At 41.5% G+C, this 27,885-nt stretch overlaps 2 protein-coding genes across 4 annotated transcripts in view; one reads left to right on the forward strand and one right to left on the reverse strand.

The window, feature by feature from the left end:
• The first annotated feature begins 31 nt into the window (after nt 1-31).
• On the forward strand, nt 32-13,455 carry UROS (uroporphyrinogen III synthase). 2 transcript variants are annotated; one of them, XM_057408699.1, is made up of 11 exons: nt 32-165; nt 980-1,047; nt 1,631-1,720; nt 2,535-2,618; nt 3,492-3,588; nt 5,843-5,917; nt 7,337-7,411; nt 10,500-10,583; nt 11,062-11,147; nt 11,760-11,858; nt 12,270-13,455. In XM_057408699.1, the coding sequence occupies exons 3-11, from the start codon at nt 1,658-1,660 to the stop codon at nt 12,414-12,416; spliced, it is 810 nt and encodes a 269-aa protein (XP_057264682.1). In that variant the 5' UTR covers nt 32-165; nt 980-1,047; nt 1,631-1,657; the 3' UTR covers nt 12,417-13,455. The 2 variants fall into 2 exon arrangements, with proteins under 2 accessions (XP_057264682.1, XP_057264684.1); XM_057408701.1 differs by lacking the exon at nt 7,337-7,411.
• Nucleotides 13,456-14,183: 728 nt separating this feature from the next.
• EDRF1 (erythroid differentiation regulatory factor 1) overlaps nt 14,184-27,885 on the reverse strand; it is a 28,064-nt gene continuing 14,362 nt past the window's right edge. For both annotated transcript variants that reach the window (XM_057408693.1, XM_057408692.1), the window contains 11 exons: nt 27,548-27,698; nt 24,207-24,395; nt 22,967-23,167; nt 22,399-22,621; nt 20,817-21,036; nt 20,105-20,263; nt 19,687-19,836; nt 18,695-18,848; nt 18,320-18,435; nt 17,144-17,307; nt 14,184-15,002 (listed from right to left, as the gene is read on the reverse strand). In XM_057408693.1, coding sequence (XP_057264676.1) covers nt 14,831-15,002; nt 17,144-17,307; nt 18,320-18,435; nt 18,695-18,848; nt 19,687-19,836; nt 20,105-20,263; nt 20,817-21,036; nt 22,399-22,621; nt 22,967-23,167; nt 24,207-24,395; nt 27,548-27,698 — 1,899 coding nt within the window. In that variant the 3' untranslated portion in view covers nt 14,184-14,830. The remainder of the gene's footprint in view (nt 15,003-17,143; nt 17,308-18,319; nt 18,436-18,694; nt 18,849-19,686; nt 19,837-20,104; nt 20,264-20,816; nt 21,037-22,398; nt 22,622-22,966; nt 23,168-24,206; nt 24,396-27,547; nt 27,699-27,885) is intronic.

Here is a 27,885-nt window from a genome sequence, read left to right on the forward strand (position 1 = left end):
CCGCAGGGAAAGGCCGTGGGGAGCTGGGAACGGGTCTGAGGCTTGCGAAGGGTGTTTGGGGCGCGGGGGAAGGGGGGTCCCGTGTCGCCCCTCTCCTAACCCTAACCTGGTGTAGGTGTGCGTCAAGTGTTGCAGCTCCCTGCCTGGCTGGAGCATCTGTCCTCGGTACATTAAACCCATTCCCCTTGGCCTGTACCTACATCCCTTGTCCCAAGCCCCTCTCCAGCTTTCCTGCAGCCCCTTCAGGCACTGGAGCTGCTCTCAGGTCTCCCCTTCAGGAGCCTTCTCTTCTCCAGGCTGACCCAGCCCAGCTCTCTCAGCCTGTCAGTCCATATTTGAGCTTTAACTTCTTCGCTGTTTGAGTGCATATGGGCATGGTTTTGGTTTGAAGATGTGCTTTGTCCCTGTTAGGGATGTTGTCAGCCTTCTCACTGCCTGGTGTCACTTTGGCTCGATCCCCAGTGATGTGTCTGCAGTGGTGGGGCACACTTGCTGAGAAAGTGGTGGGTCTGAGGACCATTGGAAATGGGTTTATTCTACCCGTTTTGATTTGGTCACATCTGTCACCAAATTTGTGTGAACCTTGTATGTGGAAAGGACAGAACAGTCTGGGAGGTTTATGGCTTGTAATAAGTGATTTTTTTCAGCAGTAAAACCAAAAGCAGCCACAGAATACTTGCAGATTAAAATACCTATTATTTGGGAATGCGCAAACTTAATGGATTCCCTGGGTCAGATCTGTCTTCTCTTGGACATTGCAGCCCAAGCCGAGTCTGTTTTGCCCATGCTGGTTTATTGGTGAGTGATCTCTCCCTGTCATTATCCCACGCCACGAGTCTTTCCCCTGTCCAGCTGAGGAAGGGAGTCTATAGGAAAGTAACAAGATAATTCAGGTAAATGGGCAGTTGGTGGGTTTCTGTTTGTATTATTGCAGTTGTTTGCTTTGATGCTTGGTTTATTTGCTTATGTGTCCTTACAGGCTTTGATTTCAGCACCAAAGGCAGCTTTTAAGGAACTGAGAACAATCATTTTCCATGTAATGGCAGAGTATGTATTTTTCAGGCTTATTTCCTGTAGTTATGTAAGAGAAGGCATATGAATACTGTATATATGATACTCCGATGTATAAATGGGTGTACATATACAAATGTACATTTGCGGTTTTTAAACACTGCCCTGCGTGTGTTTTCCCCTTTGAAAAGGGGGAGAGCCAAATGCATCAAGTGAAATCCCTTGATACATAACCCCTTGCGTACTTATTATGATGAGCATAAGGTGAAAACTAGCATGAAATGACTGAACAGAGTAAGTTTTTACAGATAGGAGCTTATTAGGTTGCTGCTCATGGCTGCATTGTAGGGGTTATTAATTCTTTTACAATGTATTCTCCTTGATGACTTTCATTACAGTTTCTCCCTTAAGCAATATTATCTAAAGGCAGCATGTTATTTGTTGGTCTTATCTGGGTGGATATTCCTGCCCAGAGAATGTACGTTAACTGCTGACTCATTGTGAAGAGAGCAGTGCAGCTGTTAGCAGCCCAGTTTCTTAGGAGCTGAGCTATTAAAGTCATTGTTCAGTAGAAAGTCCTCTAGATCTAATTTAGATAATTTCCATTATTGTATTTCAGAGTTCTGCTGCAATTATTTGGTAAACAATGAAGGTTCTGTTGCTGAAGGATCCCAAAGACAAAGAGTCGGGACCAGATCCCTATATTCAAGTGAGTAGACTTTAGGAAAAGTAAATGTGTCACTTCACTGTTATCATGCGTTCAGCAAGATGGATGGATTTAACTGTTTCAAATGGAAAACATGCTTAATCGAAATGAGGAGTTTGTGCCTGAAATGATATTTCATAGGAAAAATAATCAAAATGTATGTTTAAATAATCAAAATGTATGTTTAAATAATCAAAATGTATGTTTCAATCATGCCAAGGAAAAAAGTATGCTATAAAATTTGCTGTTACTGAAAAGATATCTTAGTTATAGGGCATGCACAATGAATTCAGTTTTAAAGTTCTCAGCAAAGCACTGATATTAAACCAATCTAATGAATTAATATTGGTTATGTTCATATGGATAGAATTAAGAATACACGATGTTAGTAATCTTACTGGGAATGTGATGTGAAAAAGAGGTTACCTGTTGCTGTGTTTCTTTGTGCTATTGCCTTTAGTCATGGGAGTAAGTCTTACTTGGAAGACTTAAAAGCATTTCAGGGAGGTACAGGAATATTTGCAGGACTGAGTGATCATTTGGCACTTAGGGACTTCAGACTTACATATGTAGTACGTAACTCTGTGCTGTAACTATTCAGTAGGAGGCCTCAGGTCCACAGCTGTTTGTATAGTATTCTGTTGCAGTACTGAATAACTAGCAAAACCAACCTCGAGTCACTAGTAAAAGCAAATAAGGTGCCTTTGTATCTTATTTTAGTAAAAAGGTATATTTGTGCTTAATCAGTTCTTTGAAAAAGAAAAAAAAAACTACTGTTTGAAATCTATTTTAAAAGCTGTAAACCTTCTTTTGATAGGCATTAGGATTATACAGATTTGAAGCCACTTTGATACCAGTTTTGTCATTTGAATTCCTATCTCTTGAAAGCTTATTTGAAAAGGTAAGTTTCAAATTGTTTCATTTGTCTTATTTTCTACAGGGTTTGGTCATGGTTACCAAGATACTGTGTCTTATTTTGATCTGGTAGTGCCCTTTGTGGTAGCTCTTTTTGTGCTTCTACAAACACAGTTGTAAAAACCATAATATTGTATACAACACAAGACATTATTGTAGACAACATCAAATATGCTGCTCATACTTGTTAAAGAATTATGCTGGCCAGATAGAATTCATGTTTAGCTTCATGGACCATGGATCACCACAGGCTTTGGGGCAGTTTGTCAGAATAAAAGATTAGAAGACGCTAGTGACAACTAAAGGTTACCTGAGGTTTGCCCTTACATTGTGCTGAAATTGTGCCCTGCACCTCCTAGTTACATGCAATAAAATTGCATAGTGGGTGTTCTCTTTCTGTTGGTTCTTCAGTGTATGTGTTTCATTTTAAAATGAGGATGGTGAGGGGCTGGAGCAGCCTACTCTAATGGAAGGTGTCCATGCCTGTGGCAGGGGTTGGAACTGGTTGAGCTTTAAGGTCCCTTCCAACACAAACCAGCCCAAGCCCCGTCCAGTCTGGCCTTGAACACTGCCAGCAATGGAGCATTTACACTTCCCTGGGCACCCTGTGCCAGTGCCTCAGCACCCTCACAGTAAAGAACTTCTTCCTTATCTCTAACCTGAACTTCCCCTGTTTCGCTTTAAACCCATCACCCCTTGTCCTGTCACTACAGTCCCTGATGAAAAGTACTGTCATATTTGCCCATTTCAGGCATTTATTGAAGCTGTTCTGTTCTTCACAAGATTATAAAAAATTGATCAACTAGATTTTTTAAATTTATTTACTCATTTATTTCTTAAATTTACTGTTTTTAAGTAGCTTTCTCATCCAGAATGCTATGGAGGCCTAATTTTTACTAGTCCAAGAGCATTAGAGGCCATCAAGATATGTTTAAAAGAGAAGAGTAAAAATGAAGGTAAGCACATGTCTGTATTCCTTGGTCTTTCTGTTTCAGTACTTTCTGAAGTTTGTAATTTTATTTCACCCACAAGTAGGTGTCACAGTATACCTATATTAAAAAGCTGTTTCACAGTTCTTTCGGCATCATAAAGACCTCATGCTCAATTCAGCTTTTAAGGGTTGGGTTTTCTGCCCTTGTGCTGCTGTTAAAAATGAAAGGAAAGAGCTTTTGGGTCAAACCACTCATTACTGTGAGCTTTTCCAGTTGTGCTTGTCTCATGTATAAGGAATACCTTGCTGCAGTCCCTAGTTTTTCTTGCTGACTACTTTCCTCCCTGAAAGAGAAGAACATGTTCAGTGCTCCTTCTATGCCTATATAATTCACATGAAGTCTTACAGAAACAGACATTTCTGTCTTGAATATAACATTTCTCAAGTGAATAAAGTATCAGCTAAAAAAGCAGTGAAGATACATTGAAACATAAAAGCCAACAGATTGGTTGTAAGAATCCTGCAGAGTGCTAAATAGAAATTACCGTACCAGTGATCTATCAAATCCTTGTAAACTCTTCTAAATTCTTATGCTAAGTGATAACTTCTGGCCTTGAGTTTCTATGTACACTTAAATTGTTTTCTTACTTCATCTGCTCCGTATTTGGGCTGTAGGCGTATGCAGTAAGGTTATGCTCACACGTAAGCAGTAAATACACTGAGACTGTTAGCTTGCTTTAGCATTTTCAGCAGCAGGATTTTTGGTCAGATATATCTAGAGTTCATCCCGAATCTTGATTAGGACTTTTAGGAGCTGCTGAAATACCTATTTTAATCAGTAAAATTAGGCTTTAGTTCCTATTTGGGTTCCTTTCAAAGTTACTTTGAATAAATCCTTCGATTTTTCTTTCTATCGAATAGTTTTCTCTAATTGCTTATTTTACTGTTGTAGTTTGTTTTTTCCTGCAAGAACACTGGAAAGGAACACAATGTCCTGTGCTGCACTGTTTTAGAGCAAGATAGTAAAAGGCTTATGTCCTGGGTTCAGCAGTAGCAGTCATGTTTTTTCCTTTGTGTTAACTGGTGCAGTGCTGTGTTTTGACTTCTAGCTTGAGAACAGTGTTGGTGAAGCCGATGTTTTCGGGTGTTGCTAAGTGATGTTTACCCTGACCAAGGACTCTGTGAGGCTCATGGTCTGCCAGGGAGGAGGGGAAGCTGTGAGGAAGCAGAGACGGGGCGCCTGACCCGGGCTAGCCGGGGAGGTATTCCATACCACAGCACGTCATGCCCGGGGTGGGGGGTAACTAGGAGTTACCCGGAAGGACACGGGCTTCCGGGTGGAACTCGCTTTCTTGGCCGGTGGTATCGTATTCTCTTCCCTTGTTATTTTCCCTTATCATTGTTTTAGCTGATAGTAGCAGTGGTGATTTGTTGCTGGACTGTTCTTGTCTCAACCCCGGGAGCGGGGAAGGGGAGAGCCCCGGTGCGGGGGGGGGGAGAGACGGACACGGACCTCGATTGTTGTCAGCTCGGCACCACTCACTAGGAGTGAGTGAACAAGTTACCTGACTGGGTTTAAACCACGACAGCTTAGTGTATCTGTTTCTGACCCATTAGGATGTCAGGCCTAGGGATCAGGTAGCTGGAACCCTAACTTACTGCCTGAAGGAGGAAAACCATTTCCTAGTAATTTTGTTTTGGTCTTGGGTACATTTGATTTCTGAGTTGATAACTTGGTTTTGATGTATGTTCAAAACATAACCGGTTTCTCTTTTGTCTTCTGTAGGAAAGAGCTTATCGAGAACTGTAGTGCATGGATGTAGATTCTTACCCTTTTATTTGTTGGCATAGAATATTATATTGGTTGTTTTGCCTCAACCTTCAATGGCAAACCACCAGTTTGTATGCCTAAATCTCCCTTTGTACTACGTGCCTTTTTTCCTGTGAGTTTTGTTGAGTTCTTAATGCCAAAATATAAATGAACGTTGCAAGTTGCACGTCATCCACCATAGGGCAAGTGTACATTAAAAATGCTGCTTAACAAAAGCAGCTAAGAACAGTTTACTCAAATGAAGCTTTTAAAAACATGTTATAGACTGTTTACATTGAAAAAGCACATTAAAAATTCATGTAGTGCATCCAGATTTGCTGGAATGTAGTGGAGTATTAGTTGTTCTTATTTAGCTGTATTTGTAGATTTAACTGAAGTCCAGATACTCATTTAACATTCATATTTTGTTGCTACATGCTTAAATTTAATGTAATTTAATGTTTTTCAGCCTGGTCAAAATCCCTTAAACAAAAGTGGGATACCAAACCAGTGTATGTGGTAGGAAAAGCAACAGCTTCTTTAGGTAAGTTGGGATTTAGGAATAGAAGTCTTAGATAAATCTCTCTTGTAAGTATGATTTTGTGAGTATTAGCTGCTGTTCGGGGGTGCTAAGAAAAAATACAGTGATAGGACATGAGGGAATGGGATCAAACTGAAACAGGGGAGGTTCAGGTTAAAGAAGTTCTTCCAGTGACGGTGCTGAGGCGCTGGCACAGGGTGCCCAGAGAAGTGGTGAATGCTCCGTCCCTGGCAGTGTTCAAGGCCAGGCTGGACAGAGCCTTGGGCAACATGGTCTAGTTGAAGGTGTCCCTGCCCATGGCAGGGGGTTGGAACTGGAGGTCCTTTTCAACTTGAACCATTCTATGATATTATAAAGGGGTAATTTTGATGACAGGTAATTGTGTACAGATCAGAACTCTACATGCTTACTTCAGCTAAGGACCCACCTTCTGGTTTCCCACTGGCTTTATTGTGATGTGGTGGTAACAACTTTAAAGATTTGGTCAAAAAAATGGCAAAACCCCCTTTGTACTTAATTTATGTGTGCTTTTTTTCTCATTCACTTTGGAAATGAAATTGGATGATGAGAATTATGACTGTATAAGGTTAAGTGCACTGGCCCTTCTTACCCTCAAGTGTTCTTTGAGTTCTTTGCCAGGCAGAAGACACCACTCTTATTTCCCATTCACTTCAGTGGTCCAGCTGCCTTGTTTATCTCAACACTGATTTTCATCTGGTGCAATACACCTTTTTGGTGCATAGCAAACATGCAACATAGATTGTACTTCATGAAAGCCTTTCTTGCTGTAAAATTGCATTGTAGCTTTAGCTTCCACTGAACTACACAGGGAATACCATGGAAAAACTGGGAAAATCTGGATGTTTTTCTGCTTCTACAACAAGAAATATGGAAATGTCCTGGTGTGTTTCTTCAGGCAGGCTGGTAGCAGCACTAGATCACTAACTAGTGACACCTAACATGCATCTTGAATCAGTCAAGTCCCAGACTAGTTAATTTCTAAGGGATTCATCTTATCCCCACGGATGTGCTTAAATAAGAGCAGATTTTCCAATTGGATTTCAGCCTTCATTAGAGAGGACAGTGATATTGCTCAGTGGGAAGCTACAACCAAACCATGCCAGGAACTGCAGCCCATGCGTAGCCAGACAGTGCTTTCTGTTTCACTGTTTCAAGGACAAGAGTTTAAAAAGTCTCCCAAACAGCTTAGTTATCCCCAGAATTCCTCATTTCTACTTTTTCATGTATGTCTTCCTAGAGCAAAAATCACATTTTTCATAGCATATCACTACTATTTTTTTTTTGGCTTTTCAAAGAAGTATTTGTGTGTTAGGATCAAGTTGTGTCTCTGTGTTTCTGTGACTGTAAATGTGAATTGCTCTCATTGATTTCAATAGTTTTCTTTGCTGCTTCTGGTTCTAGTGGAAGAAATCGGCCTTACTCCACAGGGAGAAACGTCTGGAAATGCTGAGAAATTAGCTGAATATATTTGCTCAAGTAAGTTTCTCAGATCTGCTTAAATGAAGCTTATGTACCTCCCATTGGTTCAGAACTTCCTGTAAGTACCATTGAGCACACACTGAAACAGAGAAGTACATACTACATATATATATGTATATATCTTGTGTGTAGGTCCTGTGAATTCAGCTTCTGGGAATGGGGGTGACATCTCTAAAAGGTGATAAAAATACTTTTAAATACCTATACAAAGTACTAATTTACATGAAATCTTATACTCTGTAAATGGTTACTAATACTGTATGACCCGGTAGGCAGAGTATTCTTGTACTGAAAGATCAGAGCTGCAATGACTGGAGATTGCTGCTTATTCATAAGATTTAAATGATCATGACAACAGGTGTGCTGGTTCTCTGGGAACTTCAGGCTGACCTGACTGTCCTTGCTTTAAACCAGTTGATGCTGGGGATTTTTTGCTATGCCATAGCTGAAAGTCAATCAGGGGAGCTCCTTTCCTCAGAATTAACACATGGCTTCAGAGGTACCTATTTTTCAGCACCTTCAAAGTGTACCTCTATCTGCTGGGGGGAACAGTTAGCGACAGAAGTCAGCAGAATAGCCCCCAAGCCCTCTGAAACTGGCTGCTCGAATAGGCTTTGTACAAGATGAAAATCACACTTAAGGTTCAGTGTCTCTGCAGCAACCTGATAGTTGGCAGAGCTTCTTTGTACTTTATATGGCCTGGGATGCATTTTCCATGGGGAGCTCAGAATGAAATGAGAGGGTAGCTTTCAGTCTGATACAGGTATATATATTCCGGTATATATTTCATTGAAGGACTTTCTGCCCCTGCTTTAAAAAGGGAAGCATCTAGAGGCTAATTCAGTGTCCACTCATTGAACAGAGCTTGTGGCTTTGAAAAGCCCCATCATTGAGCCAGTCAGGTAAATAGTATGCCTTTGGCTCACCCTGGTCAGAGAACAACAGAGACAATTGCAGTTATTCTGGATGTTGGGTGAATGATTGTATCTGCTGTTTTCAAAGCCCTGCTGCTGACCACACTTTGTGAACCTGCTGAATAAGGTGCTGGGTGCTTCAGGAGTGGAAGTGATGTCAAGAACCCTGACACATTGCTTTTGGCTGTTAGGCATAATGTTTGATGTAGAATCATGGAATAGTTTGGATTGGAAGGGACCTGTAAAGCTCATCGAGTCCAACCCTTGCAATGAGTAGGGCCATCTTCAGTTATACCAGGTTGCTCAGAACCACATCCAGACATATGAAAGAGCCTGCTGGTTAGCAAGGTCTGCATAGTAGCAGAGAAATAGAAGTAAAATGTGATAGGAGCTGGCAAGTATTGTTTTTTGTGGGTGCTCTGTAACTCATGTGCAAATAAGATATTTTAATTATATGGAATATTTCAGGCTAAAAGTGATAGTTGCCAACACAAGATTAAATAATAAATACTAAAAAATTAATTTTCAACGCAAAAATGCCATTAAGTGAAAAATAACCAAAGTATCCAACAGATACTTTAAACCAAAGAAAGGTTTTAGCTGATGTTTTAGTGCTAGAAAGTCTGCTTCTGGTAGTGAATTAGTGTTTGCCAGTTTGCAGATGAAAGTTGGTTGCTTTTTAGAGAAGGAAGATGAGAAAAATACCTGTATCTTCCTGTTGTATGTGAATGGGAAAGAACCTAAGATCAGGTCTAAGGAAGACAATCCATGTAGTACCAGGAGCAGAAAAACTTGACCTTGGTGAGCCTGTGGTAGCACAGTTACTGCATTGTAACATCTTAGTTATTTGGAGTCCCTCTGAGGATCAGCCTGGCTCTTCCTCCTCCTATGGGAGCTGCTGGGTTCACAGATCCAATACTTAACGGCTGTGTTTGATCCTGAGACTGTTCCCTGCTTTGCCTGCAAGTTCCTGCATAGTTAGGAGCTGGCGGTCACAGAGGGAGCTGGATGGGGAACAGCACTTGATGGTGAGAGCAGAGGTTCAATCCAGAGCCAGCAGCATTTCTGATACCCAGCATAGAGAATCATAGAATCATGATTTGGGTTTGGGTTCAATGGTTTGGGTTGGAAGGGACCTTAAAGCTCATCCAGTTCCAACCCCCTGCCATGGGTAGGGATGCCTCACACTAGACCAGCAGCTGTTTAACACAACACTGCAACATTTCCATTATCCTTGGAAAATGCCTGCCTTTGAACACCCTTCAGTTTTGATAAGCAAACAGTGAACTTCAATCACTGGGGACTGCTTCTTCTTGTTACCTATAATCACACTCCATGATTTATTGGATTGGACCTATTTATATGCTCTCCATTTATCACATGGTTTATAACAACCCCTGAAGTACAGATTAAATTACATCATGTTCCCTGTTATACATGTTATATTTGTTTATACATAAAATTATAAGTAAATGAAAAGCTCTACATTGTTTATACCATTAGGATTTGGTGTCAAGAATTAAATCTGAAGTAATGATATAAAATGAAATCTGAAGTAATGATATTTCTTTTGTTATTCACCTCTTGTGCTTTGGTCCCCACTTCAACTTAAGTGGGAAAAATAAGAGTTTTATTCCTTAACTACCTGCATTTACTCTCTTTTCAAGGCAAATACGCTTTAGTTCTATTACAGTGTAACGTTGGTGTGGGTTATGGATTAGGGGATACCACAAGGGCCAATGCTGCTTGTATTGTTCAGGCCTACTAAGGACTTCTGTGCTTCATAAACACAGGTTAGAAAGGATTAGTGTTTCCTTACAGGCATCACACTGACATTGCAATTAACTGACATGAGTTATAGGAGGTGTAAGCTGAAGTATTTAGGTTTTATCTTTGTATTTTAAAATCTCTTTTTACATTCTGTCCCGAGTTCATTCTTCCTTCCTGTAATTGATTACAAGCATCTCTTATTATAGTTATGGAATACTTGTACATGCTAAATACCTCTGTCCTCTGAATTGTGGATGCACTGCAAGTTACCTTAGGGCTGTGTCGGTGATGAAGCACATGGCATGTACTGCAGTGTTCAATGATACCTTTAAGATGTATTAAATGTATCACATTTTATTAAAGATATAAGTTAATTAAAGTTCTGGTTTGTGTGTTTACAGGAGAGAAATCCAGTTCCTCAGCTCTCCTTTTTCCTTGTGGAGCCCTGAAAAGAGAAGTGCTTCCTACAGTACTTAGAGAAAAAGGTGGGACTTCCCTTGGAGCCTCATTTTAATTCATCAGCTGTGAGAAAAGCTGGATCTAAAGCTTGTGAACCCAATTTAGATGAGTAAAACTTGGATTTGCTGTTATGTTAGCTAGAAGTTAGAGGATGGGAGTGAAAACTGACAGGTGGGATTGCTGCCCCCAGCTCTGGGACTGAGCTACATGGTTATTTGCCTTGTTCCTCACTTGTGTTCTCATCTGTGGGATGGAAGGTAGCTCATGCATGGAAGTGATGCCAGATTTGCCTGGTATCCAGTGTACTTTGAGGTCTTTGGTTTACAGATGCTTTGGGATATCTTGCAACTAGAAATACCTACAAATCCTTCACAGAATTTGTTTTCCTCTATGTTTTTAGCCTAAAATGATACACGTAAATCTGATTTATATTTGGAGTGTTTTACTGAAAGGATAGAAATTAATGAAGCTCTGTTTAATGATGGCTGTGTATCCTAATTGCAGGTATAACTCTGGAAAGCCTCACTGTTTATCAAACAACCCAGCATGCTCATCTGCAGGAGTCTTTGAGCAGTTATTTCTCACAACAGGTATTGGACACTGATAATACCTTGCAGTATTCCTTGTGGGAATGGCTTTAACCTGCCAGAGGGGAGACTGAGATGAGCTCTTAGGCAGAAGCTCTTCCCTGTGAGGGTGCTGAGGCGCTGGCACAGGGTACCCAGAGAAGCTGTGGCTGCCCCATCCCTGGCAGTGTTCAAGGCCAGGTTGGACACAGGGGCTGGAGCAAGCTGCTCTAGTGGAAGGTGTCCCTGCCCGTGGCAGGGGTTGGAACTGGATGAGCTTTAAGGTCCCTTCCAACACAAACCAGTCTGGGGTTCTATGATTCAGGGAAATAACTTGCTGAGTTTTTGGCTGAACAGAACAAGAACAGCTCCAGAACACTTTCAGTGTATCTATCTCCAAGCACTTGTGTGACAAAGTACTTGATTTTAGTCACACACCAATCTCAGTGTTCTGTGGTGGAACTGGGGGGTTGCTGCCTGCACCACAGGAAACCATTTCTCTTGGCTTAGTTAACTGTGTTTTCTCATCAATAATAACACTTCCCAAACATACAAACACAGCTGAAGTGATGTATGTGAGAAAGTGTACTGGGAAGAGTGAGGAATCCATGCCAACCTGTGGTTACTTTTACTCAGGGAATTCCAGCAAGTATTGTGTTCTTCAGTCCATCCGGTGTCAAATTTTGCCTCCAGCACATTCAGAAGCTTTTAGGAGATTATATCAATCATATCAAGGTATTGTCTCTTCAAAACTGGTGAGATACAACAGGGAGTAAGCCTGGGGTTGCGAATGAGAGATAGAAAAGCTGTTACACCTCTTACAAACCTTCATTTTCTCTCTTTGTGCTTATTTCTCTGCAAAAATCCCAGGTAACAGCAAATACAGATGTTATTATATAGCTGAGAGCCTTTATAAAAGAAAGAAAAAGGAATTTCACCTGGAAGTATTTTCTCCAATTAACTTACCCCATCTCCACTGATGGGTGGTTTTTAATACTGAGATTCTTCAACCTGAAATGGATAAAAGCTTTAGTAAGATGAAATACAGCGACAGTGCGGGAGGGGAGGGAGGATGCATACCTCAGTGAGTCAGAGCTGATGCCATCCCTAACCTTCCTGTTGTAACTGTAAATACCATCATTCCAGTTTGCTGCCATCGGTCCAACGACAGCTGAAGCCATGGAAGCAGCAGGAATCCCTGTGAGCTGCACTGCAGAGAGCCCCACTCCCCAGGACCTTGCCACTGGAATCCAGAAAGCCCTTCACTTACACAACTGCTCTGGACCTGAATGAGCACAGTGTGACTTTGAAGGTGAACTCAGTGCTGTAGAAGGTTTGTTTGCAGACCTGTTGTTCTGCAAGGAGGTGTTCTTCAGGGATATGCAACACTGTCCTCATCTGGTGTGAGAAGCTGGCACCTAAACGTAGAAGAAATCTAGGATTTGTCCAGCATCCCTTAAAGTATCAGTTACTCCCCTTCTCTCATGTGTGCAGTGTAAATACTTCATGTGGTTATTCCTTGAAAGCTCAGTGTGAGAGGCTGATTTGCCTCAGAGCTCAGTGAGATAAGTTCAGTGTATGACCTCAGGTAGCACCTACACACCAGGTAAGGCTTTCATGTGTCTGTAGAATCAGTTCTACACCCATCCTGCTCTTTTATAGATGAAAACCATACACACAATAAGGTGGTTCCTGTTGTAAAGCTTACTTGTTCATTGGTCTGCTTTTCAGATGTTGATATTAAAATGATGATTGTAGATACTCAGTGGAATAGGACCATTCTTAGGGTGAAGCTGCACCATGTGGAGCTAAAAGCAGGTCAGCTATTACCATTCCCTATCCCTCCAGTACAGAGTCCTATAAATTAGGTTTTGGTTTCTATTCCTGTAAAGGAGGAGGATTTATTAAAGGCAAAATAAACTGACTTATCATAGTTAATAATGGTGTTAGAGGTGTCTGTTTTGGATGTGGTTTATGCTTGAGTTGTTTATCTGTGAAAGAGGAAACAGTAATCCTATTTAGCACCACTGCTACTGCTGAGGAATTCAGAGCAGATCTAAATCATAATAACTTAATTATAATCCCCATGAAAGTCATTCAGTGCAGTGCTGAGGTTCAGAGACTAACAGAGAAATCCTCATTTGCTGTAAATTTCTATTAGCTTAATTCTGAGTCTATGACCTGAATTCCCAATTAGGTGAGATGCTCTGTACCAGGAGTAAGAGTTAATCTGAGCCTAATTATGTTACTGTGAACTGAAGTCATGTCAAACTGTGTGTGTGGATTCATCAGTCAGCCCGGACACAATAAAACAGCCATTTTGCTTTCTCAAGGAGTTCCATTTCTTAGGATGAAATAGAATCTCAGAAGTATTATAGACTTGAGAAGTATTTATGGACCTGTTGAAGCAAGTCCAGAGGAGGCCATGGAGATGCTGTGAGGGCTGGAGCAGCTCTGCTCTGGAGCCAGGCTGAGAGAGCTGGGCTGGGTCAGCCTGGAGAAGAGAAGGCTCCTGAAGGGGAGACCTGAGAGCAGCTCCAGTGCCTAAAGGGGCTGCAGGAAACCTGGAGAGGGGCTTTGGACAAAGGCCTGTAGGGACAGGCCAAGGGGAATGGCTTTAACCTGCCAGAGGGGAGACTGAGATGAGCTCTTAGGCAGAAGCTCTTCCCTGGGAGGGTGCTGAGGCGCTGGCACAGGGTGCCCAGAGAAGCTGTGGCTGCCCCATCCCTGGCAGTGTTCAAGGCCAGGTTGGACACAGGGGCTTGGAGCAAGCTGCTCTAGTGGAAGGTGTCCCTGCCCGTGGCAGGGGTTGGAACTGGATGAGCTTTAACATGTCTTCCAGCCCAAATTCTGTGATTCTATGATTCTCTGAAATGATACTTACTTCCAAAAAACAGAGCCTGCACATTCTAAGGCAAGACTTGCTTGTTAGGCCTGATTTGGATAATTTCCAGTCTCTCCTGCCTTTCCCATAGTTTTCATTCTGGTGAGCAGCTTGCTGCTTTGATGAGGGTGTTGCTGCCATCACCAGTAACCCCAAGGCAGACCCATGCAGCAGTCTGTATTTAATAAATAAATTTTATTTAAAAATATGCTCTCATTTATTCACAGTTTCAAGTCTGAAAAACATAATAATACTCTTCTTAATCAATTCAAACACAGCTAAACCCACTCAACTTGCTGGAGTGAAGCCCAGGGATGGCCCCTATTTGGCGGAGTCCTGCAGCACACCTGGAAAAGCACACATCTCTGTGGATAGTAACTACTAATAGCAGTGTATCCATATATGCAACAGAAACTTGCTTGTACAGCTCCAGGCTGACATTATGGGTTAAAGTGTTTCAATCCAGCCTTGCTTACAAAGTGTATTCCATGAAACATCAACTCGAGCAACTGTGAGATTACATTTGTATGCAAGACATTGATACCACTGCAAAGCCCCTTATCTGAAAAATAGGGAATTTCTCCAACACGAGAAGTGTTTCTGTTTCTATGCAGAACCCCAGCGTGGCACTTCAAACAAAGAAACACCATCGCAGGGGGCTCATGGGATAAACAGGAATTCCTGCTTTTCCCCCACACGTACAATGTAACAACGCAGGCTCTATTACCACCTGCAATAAATAGGAATATCGCATGGGAAAAGATACAATACCACCAATCCCATGTGAAGCAAGGCACTGTTGGGCTGTTCCACAGCATGGCAGTCACTGGATTCCTGCACTGCCAGTGTCTGAGTTCTGAGTGAGCTGCTCCAGTAAATTCAGGATCACTTCCACCCGCTCCAGCAGAGTCAGGCTTCTGTTGGCAGTTGCCCGCAGGAGAAGAGAGTAAACCTGCTTGTTGGTTTGAAGAACAGCTTCTTCTTCATTAATGACCCTAATAACAAAGCAGGTTATACAGGCTATTAACCTGACCACAGGACTGGATTCTGCAAGTTATCAGTTATTACATAACATTGATGGCTATCCCAGTGGAAGAATATGACTGGTGTTTCCTCTGGAGTCTCTCATTTCCTACCATGTCACATTTAGCATCCAAGACGGATAATCAAGTGAGCCAAACTAGAAAAACCCTAAAATACTGGCATTGCTGTTATAAATAAAGCATGGTTGTGTACATATTAATCATGTACATTAATTATACATCAGATACCTTGCAAATGCTTCAAGAATTACTAAGAAATGGTGAAACACCATTAAATCCCTAACACTAGGCAGAAATCAGAGGGGTTTGCTTATTGATCAGAACAGGCAGTCAATAAAAGCCACTGAGGTGCAAAGTATTTCCAGGGTAAGTTACAAGAATTCCCAGAACCAAGTATTACTTTCAGTTACTTCTTTCCCCTGATATACACAGCCAAGTTCAGTTATGCTCATGCTTTTAACTTTTAGAGGGTAAAGCTCCGATTTCATCTGGTTTCATTGCTAGTCTGCAAGTTTCACTATCAAAACATTTAGTTTTACTACATGTTCTCTGCCAAAGTGCATCTGAAACCTGAAATAGCATTTGTGAGCTCAACCTCCTCCCTTTCAGCCTGTTACTAAACAGAAGGCAGATGTTTTCTTCTACAGAGCAGAATGGAGGAAACACATGAGATGTACATGAGGTACTTAGGTAAAGCAAAAGGCAGCTTCAAGCTGAGCCTCAATCCACTATTGTTTAAACAAGTGTAACCTGTTGTAACAACAGTCCCATTTCACAGCATTCAAACTCTATCACTTTCCCTGTAGGGAATCTTCAATAGAAAACCCTACTCACACAATGGGAAAGCAACAGAGGGGAAAACCCCACAAACCAAAACCCCTTCTTTGACAACACTTAGGAGGCAACAGAACTAACCAATTTACACAGTTACTTGGGACATTTGCTGGGTTAGGTACCAATCTTAATGGAATCCTCTGCATTCCACGTATTCAGGTTGCCACCTTGTGGAAGCTTTTTAGAAAGGAAAGGAAAGCACCTAAATGCTGTGCTAAAAACAAGTACTCAGGCAGTGCACAGCTTCCTCGTGTCTCACATTTCTCTATTTATCCATCTTCCTCTAGCAGCAGAAAACTTCCTGTGCAGAATGATGCCATTTCACACTTCACTGTTGACAAAACGGCACTGGCACCAGCAGTGCTTCCATCTGAGAAGCTATTAACACAGCTTCCAACAATAGAAGAATTCCCTAGAAGGATACACTACCACTAATGGCACATTTTCATACATTACCTTTATTTAACATTAGAAATTTCTTAAAGGCCAATGAGCATCTTCTCCACATCCATCCCTCTCTATTTACAGCACTACTGCAGCACCTACATGTATTCTGCTTGCTAAACTATACTGTCTCCAACATACTTTATTATCAAGACATGAAAAGACCAGCAATACACAGGAGTTACTCCCCCATTAACTTTCACATGCTTTGTCACAGATGAAGACCAATGTCAGCCAGCATAAGGAACTCCATATGCACATACCTCATTCCCTGAACTGTTTGATGAACCAAAACCAGAGAGAACTAGGCCAGAAAATTATGGCAGTGCAAGTTATGGCTTAAAATTCTGTTAAAATTATGGCTTTGTGCGTGATTTATACCTATGAAGGACACAGGATTTATATCCTCTGAAGGATCAGTTGGATACCACCGAGCATTACACAGCACCAGTGACTCATAACTGTTCCATGCATTTCAGAGGATGATTAAACTATGATTTTCCAATCGTACTGTGGAACATACAGCAATTCAAGTCTCACTTTTGTCCTCAGTCATGGATTGCTATCAGGAAAGAGGAGAAAAAAAGCTACCTAGACCCATGCAGAGATGATGTTTCTTGGTCACTGCCTCAGTTACACACAAACACACAGAAAACACTGACAATTCAGTTGAGGTACATCTCAGCTCCTTCTCTGCACAAGAGAGGCACCTCCATAAAAGAATACATACCGCAGTTCTAGCAGGCTGAAGAGTCATAGTTATGGATTTATGGATGGGAATCACATCTACACATGCATATCATGGTTCAACTTACCCAATCTTTTTTTTGGTTGAAGTTAACAACTTAATGGACTGGAGGAGAAGGAATGACATTCTGGATTCAAAAATACTGAGCAGTTTCAACACTTCTTCTTTGTTAAGGCTGGTGGAGGAATCAGTAGGTGACATGTTCTCAGCAGCACTTTTACCTTCACTTGCCTATAAGAGAGAAAGCAAAAACCATGTCACTGAACTCGCCATTTAAACCCAGTTCAGCTAAAGCGAGACAGCCCCACCAGCACGTTAGTTGATTCTTTACTGGAATGGCACCAACATCAGTTTCTGTGGCACCCTCTTTATGGGGTAGTTACACTTATATCCACACTGTGCACAACTTACACCGACTGCCTGTGTTGTATATACACATTGGAGTATTTAGTTACAAAAGCATCAGGCAAATATGGACTTGATGACTCCATCTACTGCTCAAACTGCCAGCAAGGGATGACATACATCAGCATATACTGCGAGTAATGATTTGTTTAGGCATCAAAAACCCAATCACACTAGCTACAGATAGCCTTCCACCTTTTGATATTAAATATACTATACAGAGAGCATTCCCATTTATATTGTACACAATTCAAGTTCTTAAGGGATAGGGGATCTTTAAGGGATAACCCAGAGCGGCACAGAACCCTGTTCAGACAGTCTAGATCCATATACATGCATGTTTAACAGGAATCAGTGACAGGAAAAGGGGTTTTAACCTGCCAGAGGGGAGACTGAGATGAGCTCTTAGGCAGAAGCTCTTCCCTGTGAGGGTGCTGAGGCACTGGCACAGGGTGCCCAGAGAAGCTGTGGCTGCCCCATCCCTGGCAGTGCTCAAGGCCAGGTTGGACACAGGGGCTTGGAGCAAGCCGCTCTAGTGGAAGGGGTCCCTGCCCATGGCAGGGGGTTGGAACTGGATGAGCTTTAAGATTCCTTCCAACACAAACCAGTCTGGGATTCTGTTTTAATCCATCTCCAGATCATGTTCTTGATTAACTTTATCTACTTCCACATAAAGGCTAGAAGAGAACTGCAATAGGTGTGAACCCTGTCCACACTATTCAAGCAACCAGCTCTACTGAAAAGTAACCAAGCAACATCTTAATTGCTAAATGACCATTCTGACATGAACATCGGAGATACAACGAGCAGGGAGTCACCCCACTCAACCTCCATTTACCTGTTCACTTTCTGCCACAAGCTCCTTTTTGATAAGCTGGAATGCACCCTTTGTTTTTGCCATTATATCAAGTGCCCCAAACAGAGTCTTTAATTTCCCAGCACTGCTGTTCTGACCTAAAAAAGAAGTAAAAAGGAAGGACACAAATGGCTTATGTTAGAGATGCCAATTTTAATTCCATCCAAAGATTTCAAGTAAGTAATGTCTTAGTCAACTGAAAACCACTAAGATAAAACTGCCTCTTTTCTCTTGAAGAAAATGCTATTCTGAGGAGGAGGTTACTCCTGCTCTCATGTACAAAGTTACGTACAAATGCAATTAAATAAAGAATGGTAGTTTGGAAAGCTGTTGTAGTAAAGCCAGAGCTAGACTTACTCGCCATCTGGAATTCTGCAAATGCCACTCTTTCCAGCTGAACACGAAGTAACTCACAGGGCGCATCCTTCAGGAGCTGGAAGAGTCGTACTGCTTTGCTGTAATGGAGATCAGCCAGGACACGGTGTTGCTTTCTCAGATGTTCATCACCAACCTGCAAATGAGGGGACATCGTAAATCCCAGACAGTTTGTATGTTCATAAGGTAGCCATTAGAAATAAACCTGTGTAAGTTGGTAGATGAGGTGCCAACAATCATTTCCCACCTCATTCCATAACGATTCATCTAAATGTCTGCACTTCTCCAAAAATCACCATCCTGCCACCTCTGAAACTATTATAATTTCATAGCTACTGCTAACAAATTCACATAAACTGTAACTAAGTTAACTATAAAGAATAATATAGGGGGGTGGGAATCAGAAAGCAACATGTAAGTCTACACTAAGGCTTTATTAAATTATATGCGAAGTAGAAGACTGTGTGAAGTGTCAGAAGAGAGGCTTGGACACAAAACCAAACCAAGGAACATATTTATCAATGGTTTCTGTTATGTGAGCACAGAACTACTTATAATAGAGAGGACCCCAAAGCTCAGAACACTCTATAAAGGACAGACTACACTTTCAAAAGTAACATTTTTAAGGCTGAGAGAGCTGGGCTGGTTCAGCCTGGAGAAGAGAAGGCTCCCTAAAGAGAGACCTTAGAGTAGCTCCAGTGCCTAAAGGGGCTACAAGAAATGTGGAGAGGGGCTTTGGACAAGTGCCTGTACGGACAGGACAAGGGGAATGGCTTTAACCTGCCAGAGGGGAGACTGAGATGAGCTCTTAGGCACAAATTCTTCCCTGTGAAGGTGCTGAAGCACTGGCACAAGGTGTCCAGAGAAGCTGTGGCTGCCCCATCCCTGGCAGTGTTCAAGGCCAGGTTGGGTATCAATCTCCATATGCACACTGAACACACTACATCTGGAACCCAACCAGTTTGTGCCAATACCTGGTTTCTCAAGCAACTGTGGTACATTGAAGCAAGCCTGTGGTGGATGGTTGCAGCCCGATACTGGCAGAGAGGTTGTCGTGCAGACACTGTATCAATGTCACAGTATTTCAAGGACTTCATCATGGCTTCACTAACTTCTTTTTCTATCTACAAAATGAAACAAAAAGATGTAGCGTGGGCATTTTGAAACTAGAACAGCAGCATGTACAAGGCTTAAATCTGTTTGTTCTGCTTCTGTTTCATTAAGCAAAACTTTATAAACCACAAGTGATTAAACATTTTATGGTTTGCAAGAAATACTTCACAGAAGTTTTTCAATCTAATGAAGGTTTAGAATTTGTCCCAGTACCAATTTTGCTCATGGTTCAGTTTTCCAGGAAGACAATAGCTTATGTAGTCACAAACACTTTATTACCTGTTCCTGAGCCTTTCTAGATAATGGAGCATAATCCTGCTGCAGAGTGGCCATAGTGAAATACGTAGTAGACAGCTCCCAGTTCACAGAATCCCAGACAGCTGGATGCACATCTCTCTTACCCAATGATCTTAATGCCTTCAGGTAGTAGTCAATAGCCTACAGATGACAAAGTAGTATACGTACATAGTTACTGCCTGTATTTATAGCAACTAGAAATTAATTTCCCTTCACTCATTCTCAAGGAAGCATGCCAAAATATCTCTCTGAGCCTCCTTCAGTATTTTATTTACACTCATTTTGGTCATAGTTTAAATCCTGACCTAATTTTTATCTCCCTTATGTGAAGTATTGCAGTCTGTCCAATAACAAGATCTGAATGTCACAGTGCTTTATATACCAGAGCAATGGAATCAAACCTTGACAACAATACTGAAGCCATTGCAGCAAGGATTAGGAAAATATGAAAGCTGCAGAGGTATCCCTAGAATGGTTTATGCTGGAAGGCACCTTAGAGATCATCTAGTTTCAAGCCCCTGCCATGGGCAAGGACACCTCCCACTAGCCCAGGCTGCTCCAAGCCCAATCCAAACTGACCTTGAGCACTTGCAGGGATGATCCCATGTTATCACATCAAGACTTACAGATACTTACAAATATTCTACAGTAAAAGGCATATTAATGAGCCATTCTAAAATTAGTCTGATGTTACCTTGTTATAATAAAGAGCCTCTTCTGGAGAAAATTCTCTTTTGAAGTCCCCTTCAGCTGCACAGTGGGCCTGAGCACAAATCCGCATCAGCCTTCCCGTGTTGCAGAGCAGAAGAGCAGCGTTGGTCGCGTCATCGATCGACTCGAAGTTCTGGATTCCTTCTTCAAAGCAAGAGAAGCTTTTCTTCCAGAGCTGCTGCTCTGTCGTCGATACGGTTTTACTCACTAGGGTTAAGACACAAGGTTTATGATCCCATGCAAGTTCTTCAAAGATAGTGAGCAAGCACAGCATCATGTTCTTTCTCTTACAAATGGCCTTTTAGAATTTAAGGGTGGTAAATGATTCTGGAAAGTACTCTTAAAAAATGACTCAAATACATGAAAATCTCAATACCTCAAGTGCACTACTACATTTACTGTGCTTTCAACAGAATTATGGTAACACAACACACAAAAACCAAGGGAAATGAACAGATTAAACCAGATTTCACCCCCCCAAAAGTAATATTCAATGTATAGTTACTTCTATGAGCTTACAGTATGAAACAACTAAAAAGTGACTTTTACAGACAAGTGAAATTCAGTATTTGAGCTTTGAGTTCAGCTAAAGAGCGGTCCTGCAAAAACATGGAGATGATCCATGGACATGCATCCAACATGCCATGCTGACTGGGGCTTGGAACAACCTGATCTAATGGAAAGTGTCCCTACCCATGGCAGGGGGCTTGGAGCTGGATGAGCTTTAAGGTCCCTTCCAACACAAACCAGCCTGAGATTCTATGATGAAAAATGACAAAATTGGAAGTCAAACCCAAATCCTTCAAATATTAATTGAACAAAGGTGACAGCAATCAGATGGTGGTCTTGGCAGTCCTGGGATAATGGTTGGACTCCATGGTCCTTAAAGGCCTTTTTCCAACCTAGTTGATTCTGTGGTGTCCAAACACCACAGAGACTGGAGCTGTTTACATTGAACCACCAGCATCTCATTTGTTCTGGTTTACATAACTCTTACTTGTAGACACTGTTGGCTTTGCTTCCAAAAGCAAAACCCCAAACATCTTACCGTAAAAGAAGCTTAGGTAACCTCTATTTCCTCAAGACAAAACCACCAAAAATAAACCAGGAAGCAAAGGTTTCCAAGGATTTCTTTACCAAAAAGTTCATAGTATAGCTTTATTGAAGCTATTCTTATGTTTAAATCAAGCTTATGCTTGCTCCTGCTGGACTAAGCCAAACACATCAAGAATGCATCACACCCTCCCTTTTATAACTGAGTTGTCTTAAGTCTCCATCATGTTTTCTGAGGGCATTTTATACACTTCAAAGGAATTTCTCCAAAGCTATAGATTCCCTTATTCAGTCTAGGCTCAATTAAGTACAATGTACAAGGCACAGTAACCTACTGCAGACAAATACTTAAAGTTGCATAACATCAATTATAGAGAAGTATTTACTGTACAAAGTCATTTAAATGTTGTCTTTATAATCAGAAATACTCAGGATTTCTTGCAGTATTAGTGAACACGATCACTGTTGTAGCTCTGTGAAATAAGAAGGGGAACAATGAATACAATGAATACTTGCCCACTCTCTCAGTCTGCACTGCAGCAGCCTGGTTCATGTAAAACACTCCAATCTCATTCCTGATGTTACCCATCCTCTTTAGTACCTGTACATGCTGCTCTGGGTTTTGGTTTTTTAAATTGCTGAAGAGTAAAATTTCATTAGCAGCTTCGTAGCATTTACAGCTGACAGAGAGCTGGCATTCCAAGTCTGTGGACAAGTCTGTAGCCCAGGCAAACACTAGAAAACAAAATGCAAACCTGCATGTCAAACAGTATTTCCAAACAAACTGAAACCTGTGATAGTCTGAAGTGCTGAAAAGAGGACCAGGTATAAAATCCATGTCAGAACATCTACTCAGTACCTGAACAATTACTGTCTGGAGCTATTTTACAGCTTCAGGCATGCCATGTATCTTGGCAACCTCCTTATATATGACAGGCATGATAAGCTCTCTCTGAAGTAAACACAACTGAAGCATAATAAACCCTCCTCCAGCAACATTACTAGCGCATGGCTTTGAGGAAGCACAATGACATTACTTCTGGCTGTCATATTAAGGCAGTTCTTGTATCAGCATCATACCTTGGCACCTGGATTCTCTATGAAGACTGTGTAGTATTTCCTGATCTTCTTTCGTCTGGTAATTATATTCTTCCAGATATGCTGCTCTGTTGTTTGCATTCTGAGCAAGCATTAGTTGGATATCTCCACAAAGGGTTAAGCACTGGCAAAGAAACACCAACACTTCAGGAAGCATGCTGGCACAGAGGCAACAATACGTATCTATTGGAAAAGAAACCCCATGAATGAGGGAAAGAAAAAGGATTAAACATCAAAAGGTTTGACACAGACTGACAATGTAATTAGTTTTCATGGTACCTGTCACCATTATTCTCTGTGTGCAGGCAACACGTGCTCTTCCTAGAAGAACTAACCTATTTTAAAGTCATTGTTGCTCTATACAAGTTGATAAGTCTCAAAAGAGCAACTCTGTTGTCCAAGATGAGCAGTAAATCTGGTAATTCCAAATGCTCATCTCGGATTTGACTAAAGGAAAACTGACTTTCTACAGGTTAAATAAGATACAGCCTGAAATTTCCAAAAGGTAAAGATCAAACTCAATTCCCAAATCTTTGACCCACTGAAAGCTGAAGAATGTTTTGAGTTATTAGTAAGCATGTTGATGCTTTGTATTAAGATCAAGTGGTTTTGCTTTGTAAGCCTCCACCCACTCCAAGCCCTACAAACATGGAAGCAAAATAGCAGCACTACGGTACTAAGCTACTGGCATTTGCCAATTATTCTCATTATAGCAGTAATACTCTAAACAGCCTGATTTTACTCATTCTCTTTTGTAATACTTGAAGCTGTACTTCATTTATCTAACCCAGCTGATGAACAAGTCTGGTTATTTCTGAGAGTCAAGAATACATTTAGATGAAATAGGAAGCATCATGCATTTCCAGGGACAAACTGGAAATCACTGCAAGCAGATAGCTTGCAGTGATAGCACTTAGACCACAGAACACCATCTTGGTCTTGGCACCAGGACTCAGTCTCCTAACATCAAGTTCTTTGAAGCTTCTAACCTGCACTTTGAGTTTCCCAATCTATCAAAAGGGGAGCACCTTTCTATCAGGTTCTTCTTACTACAGGCTTCCCTCTTGAGTAACAAACTAGACACTCAGTATACTTAAAAACATAGCTGTCAGACTTGTTGCTGCACGTCACTAGGATAAATCATGCACAAGAGAAGTAGTTGCTGTCATGAAAGGTATACATGGACAATGGTAGAGGTGAGAAGTATATTCTAGGCACTTACCATGGCACTGCAATGCCAGCTTGATGTATCTTAAGGCTCTCCCATACTTCTGTAGAATCATGGCAGCATCAGATAGGACATAATAAGCCTTTGAGGACTTCAGAATGAGCTGAAGTTTCATTTTGTATTGCCATGATCCAGGAATCATCCCTGACTGACTGGAATGCTTCCCCTTCTGAAACGAGCCCACTGTAATGTGAACAGAGCCTCATCAGTAAATCTCATCTCTATAACATATGTCAGAGGCTGGGCACAACTTCATCACTGTACAGACAGAATGTAAACTGCCTTATTACAGGTCTGCACAAGTAGTTATGCCAACCTGTCTGCCACTACATTCTTCATCTGCAAAATGGACCCAACACTTGGAACTCTCATACCTTAAACAGCTTTTGAAACACAGTGCAGTTGTTATCCAGCAAAGAAGTAAAGATTTTATAAAGGACTATGTGTGTGAAAGCTTCAAAATCTTGAGTTTGGAATTCAATGTAGCAAGGGGAAAAAAAACCACAATGTTTCCTTATAAACTCACAGACCTTGAGAAGAGGTAAAAAACTGAAAAAAGAACAATCTGCAGGAGCAGAGTAACAACCAACTTCACAAAGATTAGGAAGGCAGAAGTAATTTGAAAAGCTCAGCAAACAGAAGATAACTGTGTTGCTAAAGGAACTTGGTTCCTTTTAATACTAAAAATCACACCCCTGGCCCTGGACAGAGCCTTGGGTGCCACGGTTTAGTGTGAGGTGTCCCTGTCCACGGCAGGGGGGTTGGAACTGGATGATCTCAAGGTCCCTTCCAACCCTAACTATTCTGTTCTACAGAGACCTTGCACACAGAACATACATTCTCTCATCTCTGTTTAAAAGACATAGTATAAATTCATTTCACTATGCAAGAGCCAGTGATCATAGATACAGGCCGTTATATATATGAGAAACACTGATTCTCACTATTTGGAATGTATAAAAGTGGATGGCTGGCAGACTGAGGGTGTATACTGGCTTTGTGGAGTTACTATCCAGCACCCATCTCTGTGCAGACATGATATAAATAATTTGACTATGTATGTCTACAATTCTGTGTTAGTCAGTTTTCTGCATACCAGGTCAAGAACCCTGATTTTAAAGAACCTCTCACACTTTAATAGCTTTTAAAACATGGGTGCAATGGCCAAGACTATTCTGTTAGATGGCAGTAGAAAAGAACAAAATAGCCATACGTCTTGGTCTCCACCAAATCCTTACAATACATGCTCTATTTCTGTATGAACAGTCTCAAAGTGAGAAGACCTCTGTGTGTGGGTTTAGCCTCCAGCACAGAAGGAGCTGGATAACCTGGTCCTTCCTACAAGGCAAAAGTGTTTCTTTCACACTCATTTCAAGACATCCTCAGCATAAGATTATGAAGGTTCCTTATCTGACTGCCAGAGGGGAGATCGAGATGAGCTCTTAGGCACAAGCTCTTCCCTGGGAGGGTGCTGAGGCGCTGGCACAGGGTGCCCAGAGAAGCTGTGGCTGCCCCATCCCTGGCAGTGTTCAAGGCCAGGTTGGACACAGGGGCTTGGAGCAAGCTGCTCTAGTGGAAGGTGTCCCTACCCAGGACAGGGGGTTGGAACTGGATGAGCTTTAAAAGGTCCCTTCCAACACAAACCAGTCTGGGACTCTGTGATGCTGCAGTGGTCATGGATCCAGAATGGCCACTGACTTTAGGTGTCCCAAAGGACAGAATGTGTTCTGACAATATCTGCACCCAGAAGTGTCTTGCTTACAGGTGGACCTACAAGGCCTGACTTGCAAGCCCACTATCTTTATTAACTTCTAGAACCATATATTTACACTAAGATAAAGACAAATCTAATATAGCAACAACTCATGCAGTTAATGCCACAGCACACACATACACTGTATCCATTTACTATTCAGAAGAAGTTATCTTTAAGCTAGAAATTGAATTAGGACCATTTACCCTTTCTATGTCAATATAAACATGTAGCACAGGAATTCCATAATCTGCACCACAGAAAAACCCACCCATGGGAGGAACAAAAGTTTCTTCCTTATGTCAGAACTGTTTTTTACTGTGTTGAATTCAATCCTTATGAGCTAAACAAGTTGCTACTTTGGGGAAAAGCTCCAACATTGATCCATATATCAAATAATTGTTATTTTTTTTAAGCTCTGTGCAATATTTCTCTGCCACATCCCCCAGGAAACACTTGTTTCTAAACAGAAGTTAACATGTGAACATTCTCCTTGCCAGCTGGCAAGCAGCTGCAGTGTGTCATCAGTTCCACATTGTGGAGGGAGAAGACAGAGCCTGGCTGCAGGAAAGCTGGAATCAGCACATTGTTCCTGCTGAGCTGAGGTGAAATTATTCTGTAGGCCTTGGTAAAAATTAGTCTAACAGCTATGTTAACAGCACTGTGCAGAATCTGTGCAAGCTGAACACAATGTAACCTGATGGAGGAGTTAAATTCTGTGGTCACCTAGCTGATAAAAACTAAATGCACACAAACACCTCCAGGTCACTGACATCCCAGAGACAATCAGAAAATTGGAAGAAAGACATGAGAACACTTAAAATAATAGCTCAAACCTGAATTTACTCATTATTTAGAGAATTTTAAAAGGGAGAGAGAATAACGTATTGTAAAAACATGCAAGACCAATGTCTTTCAAGGTTGTGCTTACAGGGCTTCTCACTCTGCAGAGGGCTCTGCTGTTGTAAGAAGAGTCCTTTCTTATACCTCTGTATGGGACTCCAGAGAAAAATAAAACAGACTTTAGTCTGAGACTTCTGGAGTCTGAGTACTTAAGCAAACAAAAGCATCTTTTATCTGCTGTTTCCTTCCACAATTATGGAGGCAAAGAAAGAAGACAAAATCCTAATTAATACTTTATATGCAATTCAGCAGCAAGCATCACAGAAGAGAAAAACCTGCCAGAAGTGAGCTCTGCCACAAAACTTCCAAGTCACAAACCATACCCCCCAAAAAAAAACCGCAAAACCTGTAAAAACAGCCCACTCAACTTGCAGTGCTCTACATACCAAACCCCAAAATACTAGGACCTTATGGAAATCATTTGCAAACCACATCTCAATAGGGTCCAGTAAAATTGTGTTTACTAATAGTAGATGCTATGATATGCAAAATATCCCAAATAAACTCCTTTCTTCATATTTAAAAGAGAACAGAGTGTCATCGAGTTTGTGGTATACTACTTTTGCTCAGGCAATTATGTCATTAGTGACTTGAAAAGTACATTCCTTTGACAATCAAAAAGTAGCAGCAGTCGGCATTGGCACTGGAAAGGTCTTAGTTGTACCACAATACAACTTACTTTTGTCTAAAAATAATGCCATCTGTTTTTCCAGACACTCGGGACCACCACTGGTGGATTCATCCTCATATTTCAAGGGGATTGGAGTGCTGGGGTCAGCTGCAGGAAGGTCACTCTCTTTCTTAACACTGCTGTCAACAGACTTCAAGCCCTGCAAAAAGAAGTAGGAATTTAATTCACTTTGAGAGGTGAACTTGACAGGCCACCAACACAAGAGGGATGTGGAGCTGCTGGAGCACGTCCAGAGGAGGCCACAGAGATGCTGCAAGGGTTGGAGCAGCTCTGCTCTGGAGCCAGGCTGAGAGAGCTGGGCTGGGTCAGCCTGGAGAAGGCTCCTG

This window comes from Pezoporus wallicus, unplaced genomic scaffold (assembly GCF_028554395.1).
Source record: "Pezoporus wallicus isolate ANWC-B61680 ecotype Strahan unplaced genomic scaffold, APGP_CSIRO_Pwel_v1 contig_13954, whole genome shotgun sequence".
In the NCBI taxonomy this organism is placed as follows: domain Eukaryota; kingdom Metazoa; phylum Chordata; class Aves; order Psittaciformes; family Psittacidae; genus Pezoporus; species Pezoporus wallicus.

Coding starts and splice junctions, on each gene's coding strand:
- UROS (XM_057408699.1), top strand. CDS start 1,658: ATGAAGGTTCTGTTGCTGAAGGATCCCAAAGACAAAGAGTCGGGACCA. Junction 2,619..3,491: donor TTGAAAGCTTATTTGAAAAG/GTAAGTTTCAAA, acceptor GTTTTTAAGTAG/CTTTCTCATCCAGAATGCTA. Junction 10,584..11,061: donor TACAGTACTTAGAGAAAAAG/GTGGGACTTCCC, acceptor TCCTAATTGCAG/GTATAACTCTGGAAAGCCTC.